Source organism: Vombatus ursinus, unplaced genomic scaffold, assembly GCF_900497805.2.
Source record: "Vombatus ursinus unplaced genomic scaffold, bare-nosed wombat genome assembly UNPS02014799.1, whole genome shotgun sequence".
Classification (NCBI taxonomy): domain Eukaryota; kingdom Metazoa; phylum Chordata; class Mammalia; order Diprotodontia; family Vombatidae; genus Vombatus; species Vombatus ursinus.
In genome coordinates this window covers 1,961,480-1,971,562 of record NW_020954577.1, presented here as the reverse complement: position 1 = coordinate 1,971,562, position 10,083 = coordinate 1,961,480, and the positions used below count along the sequence as shown (strand labels likewise).

Below are 10,083 nucleotides of genomic sequence, written 5' to 3'. Positions count from 1 at the left end.
TCCCAAATCTCTTGTGTCCTCTATCTCCTGGGGGGGGGGGGGGTGTTGTCTCCCCTCCCCCCCCATCGCTGCCCCTCTTATAACGCCTCTTTCTTCTCCTGCGAACAAAGTGTTCATGATAACCGTTATCTCAGGCCAGGCATAAAAACTGGGTCCGAAGAACTGGTCTAATTCAGACAGCCTTATGGGATCCTCAATAAGAGACTTCGTTTCTTTTTTTGAAATTCCTCACCTCTATACTACTGAGGGGTGCATTTATAAACCCTATTTCTCCTTGTCCCATGGGGACCTCTCAGAGGGGGTGAAGAGCCTCTGAGGATTTTCTTCTATGAAGAGGGAATTCCTTCCCCGATGGGAGAGGGAAATTCTGAATATCTTGTCTGCACTGCTCTAACTCCTGATGTAACACAGAGTGGGATGGTGCACTAGGGGTGACAGTAAGTATAGTAGGACCAGTAGCAGTCTCCTGACCTCTACTCCTATTGCTTCTGGCATCAGCCAGGCCTAATAATTCTCCTAAATCTATTCCTGATTTGCATTTCCCTCCCTGTTTCCCCATTGGCTGGGTGCCCAGGGTTTACAGCTATCTGGAGCACCTAAACCCCACCCTGGTTTACATCTCCCATTCCCCATATTATGTACCCCATTCCCCTTATTTTCTTTTATACCTTATTTGGTCATTTTCCCATAACTGTAAGCATAAACGGACATGTTGGACCACAAAACCAGTTTTAACCAGGCCAGTTTCAGTATATGTTTTCAAGTGTGCTGTCACATAGGCATCCACACCCTGGTGAGTGATAATGCAGAAGAAACATCCCCAACTACATTTTCTGCAACATAGAAAAGGTGCTATATAAATGTGTATTCACTGCCCCCCTGCTATGTGCAAAATGCTGTGCTAGGCATTGTGAATGAAAGGTGAAAGGGAAAATGGGCATAGTCTCTGATCTCAAGGTGCTCACGTGCTCCTGGTGGGGGTAGGAAAGGATATGTACCATAATACAAGGTCCCATGGAGGGATGAAGGCAGATCTTGATTTAAAAAAATGTCCAAGGTCTAAGGAAGAAGCCTTTAGATTTTCATGTACCATATCTGTTTCTGTTAAATAAAATTAGTGAATTTCAATTAGTGTATTTGCAACAAGACCAACTTAGAAGCTGGCTGCTTTAAACTACCCGCTTAACAAATTGAAATGTTTTAATATTTTGCGCCCTAAAGTTTGAGCTTTTTGTAAGTCATAATTTGTATAAGGTTATTTGATAGTTTATTGGCTTGTAAATTAAAATTTTAAAAAGATAGAGACCATAGCAGGGGGAATCTGGGAACACTTCCCTGAGGAAGTAGCAGCTGAGCTGAGCCTTGAACTCTCTTTTGGTCCCTGGAGAGCTGGTACCTTCTGATTCTTAATTTTTATGATCATTTTTGACTCGCTAAAGTTTAGTTCTTCCTGGGTCTAATGTCATAACTAGTAGATACTGAGAATTTAAACAGAAGTAAATTAATCCATCTCCTCTGAGTCTTTAGGTATTTTCTAGAGTTTAGGAAGGAGGAAAGGGAGAAATAGGAATCCAGGATCTTTTGGTAGCTATGGTTCTGAGGTCCCCTAGTGGAAAGAAAGCTAATCGAGCATTCCATAGACTTGAATCTATTCCTCAAGGTTGCATGACTTGAAGCAGAAAATTTTAAAAAGCCTTCGGTTTTGTTTTTTCTGTACTTGAACTAGATTTATTGATCTTCAACACTTATCAGAAAACTACTTATCTTTGGGTTAACCTAGAATTGGATAATGCCTCTATATAGAGGGACCTCCTAATAATCTAAAATTGAATGTAGGATCTGAACCTGGTGAAATACTAGGAATTCATTTAGGAGGAAAGATTGGGAGGAGGAAGCACATATTGGGACAGTGCCAAATGCATTTTGGGGCATTTTCAGAAGTATGCCTTGAGATGGTTTTAAAAAAAATGTGTTTCTGCCAATAATACAACATAGAAGAGCAGAGAGCATCTATGAACTTTTTATTTTATTTATTTTTTTTTTACACAAAATCATCCTCTCAGAAGTAATCCTATGGGTGTTTGTTTCCTACCCAAGGTAGGTGATACAGATCCCAGGTCTACAGTGGGCCCATCCTGGGATAAAGAACAAGTGGGGAAAAGTGCTCATGACTGAGTAGAGAAGCTGTGAAACTTCAGATCAGACTATGATCATACCCCCTAACGGAATTTGTCCCAGTCACCATTTAAGTGATGGTTCTACTAAGACATGATATATAAATAAAGACTTCCCACACAATTCATACTGAGGTAATTTTCTTGTTTAGAAAGTATATCCTATGGGTTTTTTGGGAAGGGGGAGAAGAGGGTACGTAGTATGTAGTTTCAAGTGTCTCACATCATTTAAAAGTTGAGATATTGCTGCCATGGTGGTGGTGGTTGTCCTTTGGTCTTGAAGAGGACCAAAACAACATCACTTTATGAGAGTCAAGCTATGGTGTGTCCCACTGTGGCTGATCAGACCATAAAGGACATCTGGTCTAATCTTCATTTCAAAAATAAAGAAACTGAGGCCATCTTAAAAGTAATAATGGGTGGGAAGGGAGGAATGAGAAAGAGGGGTCTATCACTGCCAGATCTTTAAACTACTACTGGTTAAAAACAGGTCAATTCATAGAAATGATTAGCTACATGGCATATAGAAGCAAAATGAACAAAGTAGAATAACGTTTGATAGAGTCAAAGACCTTAGTCTTTATACAGAGGATTCACCACTGGGGAGACTAGTCATTTGGCAGAAATTAGGTCAACATCTCGAAACATTCCAGGATAAACTGCAAAAGATAAATCATAGACATAAAAGGTGATATAAGTAAATTAGATGAGCAAAGGAAGAAATCACCTCTCAGATCAATAGATAGGGTGTAAGAATTTTGATAAAACAAAGGATAGAGAGAATTGATAACAATGAATAATTGTGATTATATACAAAGATCTGAAGTTTCTGTACAAACAAAATAATAGCTAAAATGAAAAGAGAAACAGGTATAATTTTTTTTATCAAGTTTCTCTAAAATTCTCTTATCCAAGTTCATAAGGAACTGATTCAAACAAGAGCCATTTCCCAATTAATCTGAAAGGTCAAAAGATAGAAACAGGCAGTTTTCAAAGAAAGAATCCAAGCTAGCAACTATGGAGGGTGGGGGAATTACTCCAAATCACTAGTCATAGAAATGCAAATTAAGCAACTCTGAGCTTTCACACCCATTAGATTGGCAAGGATAATAGAAAAGGAAAATGACAAATGTTAGAGGGGCTGTGGGAAAACAGGCACACTAATGTGGTTGGTGAAGCTGTAAGTTAGTATAGCCATTCTGAAAAGCAATTTTGAACTATGCCCAAATAATTACCAAACTTTGTATACCCTTTGACCAGGTGATACCAAGCTTTTACCCCAAAGAGATTAAAAAAAAAACCCAAAACAAACAAAAGGCACATATATAAAAAATATTCCTAGGAGCTCTATTATATAGAACTCCAATTTATAGATAATTCCAAAGTGAAAACTACAGGGGTGCTCACCTATTGAGGAAGAACTAAAAAAATTATAATGAACATAATGGGATAAAGTGCCACAGAAATGATGAAATGGATAGTTTCAGAAGGAGACATCTATAAACTGATACAGAGTGAAGAGGGCAGAACTGAGAACAATTTATACAACATCAAAACATTATAAAGATAAATATGGAAAAACTTTAGAACTCTGATCCATATAATGACAAATCACAACTCCAGAGGACTTAAGATGAAACATGCTCCACACCCATGTCCTGCCAGAGAAGTGTAGCCTGTCAGTAGGATGCCGGATAAGATATAGATTTTTCAGACGTAGTCAATGTGGGAATTCTTGCTGGATGGCGTGTACTTGTTATGAGTTTTATTTTTTGCTTTTTAAAATTGTTCTATTTGAGGAGTGGGAGAGAGACATAATAAAGGCTTGTAAGAATTTATTTTTAAAAAATATAAAAAACATCTTCTATTCTCCCCTCCTCATAATGGAAAAAAATTATAATTTTGGCAATTTGTGACTAATCATGTTTTGCAAAATCCAGGAATTCTGTGACTCAAAACCGGTTATGCTCAAACATGAACACCAAGGAGGCAGCTAGGTGGCGCAGTGAATAGAGCTCTGGCCTTGGAGTCAGGAGGACCTAAGTTCAAATTCAAAAACCCCAATCTCCTCGTCAAAAAGTCAAAAAAAAAAAAAGAAAAGAAAAGAAAAAGAGTAGGAGCACTAACTGATCAACATTATAGTAGCTTCTTTATCTTTCACGTTCAAGTCCAAGATGGCCTATGTAGGTCCAAATAAAGACATGTGCATTAAGGAACGTTTTTAATATTTAGCAAACATTCATTAAGTACCTACTCTTCACAGCAGTGTTTGGGGCTGGATGGGGAGTTGGGACAGAAAGGAAATGCAAATTAGGACAGTTTCTGCCTTGAGCAACTTCTTCCAGAGGATGTAATTAGACATACACAGCTCATAATTTATACTTTAATTAAATGTACAAGGGCTATGAAATCTGATGAGGGAGGAATTTGATTAAGTTTGGAGGATCAGGGATGGGTTCATAGAGGAAATTACATTTGACTTGGTCTTAAAGAATGATTCGAAACTTTCTGGGTGGGGAAGGACATTCCAGGTGTTGGAGACGGAGTGAGACGGCATGGAGCAAGTTGTCCAGTTTGGCCAGGGTGCAAAATGAGTGAGACACGAAGTGTGAGAAGGCTGGAAAGGCAGACCAAGATATCTCACCTTTCCGAGGAGCCAACGAAGGAAGTGAAGAGTCACTTTTGGAGTAGTAATTCCAGGCCGCTTTTGTTTCGCTGGTTTCTCTGGAATGGGGGTTGGGGGGACCTGAGTCGGCAGACCATGAAATGAGGTGGTAGCAATGTCCTGAAGAGGGAGGTAGGAGGCACCAGACCATGGGTGCACAGGTGCGAGGGGTTCCTCCGCCGTGCCACAGGTAATTGGCCGGCTGGCTGGGAAGGGAGAGCTGGAATCGAGGCAGCTCTCCCCCAGTGGCCCCCATGCTCCTTTGCAAAGTGGGAGGGTTTTGGGGGGCTCGTGGAGAAGGCCTTAGTAGGCACTAGGGGTGGTGCAGAAGGCGCCCAGGAAGGCCGCTGGGCGGCAGCGGGCACAGGTGAGGCTGCTCAGCATCGGCTCATCCCGGACTCCGTTGCTGGGGCGTGACTCCGCCCGCCAGGCCTGGTGGCCGGGAAGTGGAGAGCGTAGGGAGCGGGCTCCCCGGGGCTGGAAGGAACGAGCATTTACTAAGCGCTCGGCCCGTGCAGGTGCCCGAAAGATGGAAGGCTGCCAGGGTGAGTGCGGGCCTCCGGGAGCTCCGGGCGGGAACGGCCGGGTCAGCCAGGACCGAGCTCTGCAGGTCCGGTCCGCGTTGTCCGAGGTCTGGAGGACCCGGATGGCGGCGGGCAAGGACCGAGGCTGAGCCCCGGCACTGTCCACCTGCTTCCGGCCAGCCCAGCCCCCGGCGAAGTCCAGCCTGGAGAAGGTGGGGGAGGGGTGAGATGCCCTAGGCCCGAGAGAGCAGGACAGGCGCAAAGGCTGTTGGGGGGTGGGGGGGCCTGGCTTCCCTCGCTAAGCCAAGTGAGAGGCCGTGCGTGTGGCCTCGGGCCCACAAGAGGCGCTTAAATGCTTGTGGATGGACTCTGGGCCTCAGTTTCCTCCTCTGTCCAAGGAGAGAGGCAGATGGGGTAAGAGATACGGTATCTTCTCGGCTGGGCCTCCCGTCCTGCTCCCCTCCCTGCTCCTCCCGCGCCAGCCTCGCTTTCGCTCAGGAAGCCGCCTGACTGACAGGCCTCCTTCCTCCCACTGGGGCTTCGCTTTCGCTCGGGAAGCCGCCTGACTGACAGACCTCTTTCCCCCCCCCCCCCCCCGGGCCTCGCTTTCGCTCGGGAAGCCGCCTGACTGACAGGCATCCCTCCCGCTCCCCCCCTCCCCCCTCCCCTCCTCCCGCCGCTGCCTCGCTTTCGCTTCGGAGGCCTCCCTTCCTCCTTCTCGCTCCCCCTCCCGCTCTGGCTCAGGAGGCCGCCTCACAGCCCGGGGTCCCCGGCCCAGGCCGGCGGGGCAGGGGGTGCCACGCGTCACTTCCGTTTCCCTCTGTCTCGGCCGCGGGGTGTGAGGAGCACGAGTCGCGCGCCCCAGAGCGAGGCTGGCGCGAGGTCGCGGCTGCGGCAGACGGAGCCGGGCTGCACGTCGAGGCGGAGGCTTCTTGGGGGCGGGGCGGGCCATGCCGCGGTTACGGTCACGGGGTTCGGGGTCCGCGCGGCGGGGCGACGGCGGCGGCGGCGGCGGTGGTGAAGAGGGGGAGCGGGAGTCGGCGTCGGGCCGCCGCCTGTGCGCTCGGGCCTCGGCCTCGTCGGCAGGGCCCGGCCTGGAGCCCGCTTTAGCCAAGCGGGACCGGAGGCGGTGGCGGCGCCGGAGGCGGTCCCGGGAGGCCGTGGCGGCGGCGGCCGAAGCTGAGGAAGAGGCGGCGCCGCGGCGGAAGCGCGGCCGCAGGCCCGGCGTCAGGGAGGCCCGGCCGGCCGCGGAGCAGCCGCAGCACCGGGGGCGCGGGCCGAGCAGGGGCCGAGGCCGCGGCGGGAGGGGAGCGGCCGCCGCCCTGCCCGCGGGGCCCTGCGGAGCCGGGGACGAGGCGTCCGGCGAGCAGAGCCTCAGTGACGGGGCGGGCGAAGAGAGGAAGGAGAGGAAGCGGCGCCGGCGGAGCCGGAGCCTCGGGCGCGGCGGGCCGGGCGCTCCCGGCGCGCCCCCCCGGGCCTTGGAGCAGCCGCCGGGCCCCGGCCAGGTCGAGGCCCGCGCCGCAGCCTGCCCCGAGCCGGAGGCGAAGGAGAAAGGTGGGGTCTCCTCGGAGCGCTGCCTCCTCCTCCCCATTGTGCAGAGGAGGAAACTGAGCCCGAGAGCTTGGGTCAGGGTCCCGGGTGTGTGTGTGTGTGTGTGTGTGTGTGTGTGTGTGTGTGTGTGTGTTGGGCGGGGGGGCGGTCCTGGGGCGGGATGCGTCCGGACTAGGGTGCTTCTCCGGGCTGTACGCGCACCTTGGAAACGGACTTTAACCAGAATGGTCCAGAGCTCTCGTGTAGAGGGAAGCGGGCTCAGTGAGTCAAAGTTGGCCTTTTTTAAAATACTGATCTCAATTCAGCCTCTTTTTTTTTTTTTTTTTGTTAGAGATACTGTTACATAATCCTTGAAGTTGAAAATTGCCTCTTTAAAAGCCATCTGAAATGTTTTTGTCTTTTATTTAGTAAAGAAAAAAACTAAAGAAGGTTCGAGGGGAAAAGATGAACTTCAGCCAGCAACTGACTTGAATTTGCCTTGTGATTGTAGCATGAAGGAATCATTAATCAGTTCTGAATCTCTTGAGACAATGGAGTCCAGCGCATTTAAAAGCATGACTTTAACGCAGACTTTGGGTAAGGAAGATTTGGTACAGTGTAGTAAAAGAAAAATTAGAATCACAAAACCTAAAGGTTTAGAAAAACCGTCTCCCAAAGTAACTGAAAACAAAGCTGTCCAGAATATTCTGGCAGAGTTCCAAGATGGGCTGTGTAGGGAGAGCTCCAGTTATTCTCATAACAGCCTGTTACCTACAGTAGAGACATGTCCAGTGATTAAAGGTGACTGTAATTGCCAACCCTTTTTGAAGGATTGGAGTGGTGAAAGAAATCCTGCTTATAAAAGTGGTGACCATGTGCATGTAGCAGAAATGGCCTCCAAGATAAAGAGAGAGAATGTGGAGAAGAGTGATGTGAATGGTACACCTCATCTGGTAAGTGAAGAAAATAATGTGGGAGTGAAGAAAGTGTTGCTAGAAGGGAACAAAGAAGGATTATACTATAATAGAAAAAATGGCACATTTTCTTGTTTTCAAAATACGAAAAACAAGCACTCCAAAGAAGTAAAAAGAGGAGTTGGGAGAAAACCCAGGAAAAGAATGAGATTGTCTGAAAAAATGGATGAAACAGTCACCGAGATAAGTTTCCGCAATGTGGATAACAAATCAGATGAATTATTGTTGCAAGCAAAGCAAATGTTCACAGAAAACAAAGATACTTTAGAGTTTAAAACAAGTTCAGTTCTTTTAAGAAAGGGTTCCTCTATAATGGATAATTCTCTTAGTCCTCAGGAAGTCACTGAAGAGAAGAATCACAAGAAGATGAGTGCAAGACACCATGCAAATGATACATTTGAGAAAACGTTTGAACCCTGTGGTAGAAAAGAAAGAAATAAGACTATTCCAGAGCCCTTTGACCATAAAAGCACAAAGCCATGTGAACACCTTAAGTTGGGGAAAAGCCCCGTAGTGAAACTATCTCGAGATATATTTGATGTTCCTGATTACCATCGTGTTGAAAAGAAAGCTTCAGAAGACTTAAAAAGAGAAACTGAAGAATTAAAATTAAGCTGTAGAAGAACAGTTCCAATGACTGGTAAAAGAATTTGGCCTCGTTATTCATGTGCTAGGACATCTGTTTGGTCTCATAAAAAGGGTATTTTAATTGAATCAAATGCCTTTCCTTCTGGGTCTCAAAGTTTATGTCAAGATAATTCTGATAGGCTGCTTCTAAGTAATGAACTCTTAGCTGATAACTCCAAATTAATGTTACAGAGTTTTGTTACAGAAACAAAGAAAGCACCTTCAAGTAAAGAAAAAGTGGACATAAAAGCAGGTTTTTTGTCTTCTGTTACTGCACTAACATCTCCTTTAATGGATATAGAGGAGCATATAAACAGCAGTAACAAAAAAGGGAAGTCAGAAGATCTGAGTAGAATTGAATCAGAGTTGATTTCTAATGGTGGTGAAAATTCTCATTTAAGTAATATGACCCTGCACTTAGCAGTGAATCCACGAAAAGATAAAGGAATTTCACCAAAACTTAATCTGTCTACTTCTCAAGATAATCAGGATGTAAACAATGTTGCAGGCAAAATTATGAGTAGGAAAGCGGCTCTTGCCCAACAGACACTTGCAGTGCCAAATTTAGTGAAAATGCTAAACACTGGGCGGCTGACAAACTTTAAAATTCCTTTACTCAAGAATAAAACAGAATCCAAAAAGGAGGTAAATGTTAAATCGGAAAAGGAAGCCTATAGTCCCCTAGAGCTCCTTGACAATTTCTCTGCAACAGAGATTAGGCAGAATAGGATGAAAGAAATAGACAGTACAGTAAATACAGATTCGCGGTCTCTGTGCATCCCAGCTGGTGTGCCACTAATACAAGTCAATCCTGATGAAATCTGCAGCAAAAACTCTAGTACTGTTTCCCAGAGCTTCTTGAAACAAGCTAAAACCAACCCACCTAACCAGCTTTCTGAGGCTATCACAGAAACTATACCTCCTACCTGTGAAAAGAACAATTTTTCTTCTGATTCTGGGTATACAAAGAAAAGCACTATGTGCTCACCTTCCAGGGAACCTCACTTGTTTGATTCTTTTATTTCGTCTGGAGAAGTTGGTCAGGAAGTATCCAGAAAAAGCTTTGCAGAAATTAAGGTTGCATTTCCAGATATACTTCGAGCTTATGAAGATGATGTCCTTGTAATTGATGTAATTCAGGATGACCCAGACCTCTTTGGAGTTGAAGTGGGACCTTTATTTACTTCAGATGATGCTTTTAAAAACCGGGAACTTAATGCTGCTGAAGACTGCCAAGAGATCGATTTAAAGCCTGTGAAACTGCCAGAGAAAAGAGAGCCAAGCAGTGACTCTAGGTATGCCTGTCAGCATGTAAAGAGGTACCTTTTTAGTTGCAACATATTACAGAAGTTCAGGTTTTTTCTTTTCTACTTTATTAGGTTATGCTAATGTGTTTTACCAATTACCAGTTACCGATGAGCTGGGTGGTGTGTATTGGTTTGGTTTGGTTTGGTTTTGTTTTATTTTGTTTTGTTTTTCCTCCCAGACCTTTAATGTCATTTCAGATCACTGCACTGAGCCTAGGAAAGAATTATGATAAAAGCGGAGTAGAAGTAAAGGTTTATCTGAACCTTAGAAATCAGTTTAGG

The 10,083-nt window shown here is 45.8% G+C and overlaps 1 protein-coding gene across 1 annotated transcript in view; it reads left to right on the top strand.

Annotated features, from left to right (window-relative positions):
- Positions 1-6,313: 6,313 nt before the first annotated feature.
- LOC114050536 (protein TOPAZ1-like) overlaps positions 6,314-10,083 on the top strand; it is a 75,554-nt gene continuing 71,784 nt past the window's right edge. The window contains exons 1-3 of the mRNA XM_027872313.1: positions 6,314-6,988; positions 7,090-7,156; positions 7,323-9,789. Of these exons, the coding sequence (XP_027728114.1) occupies positions 6,314-6,988; positions 7,090-7,156; positions 7,323-9,789 (3,209 nt within the window). The remainder of the gene's footprint in view (positions 6,989-7,089; positions 7,157-7,322; positions 9,790-10,083) is intronic.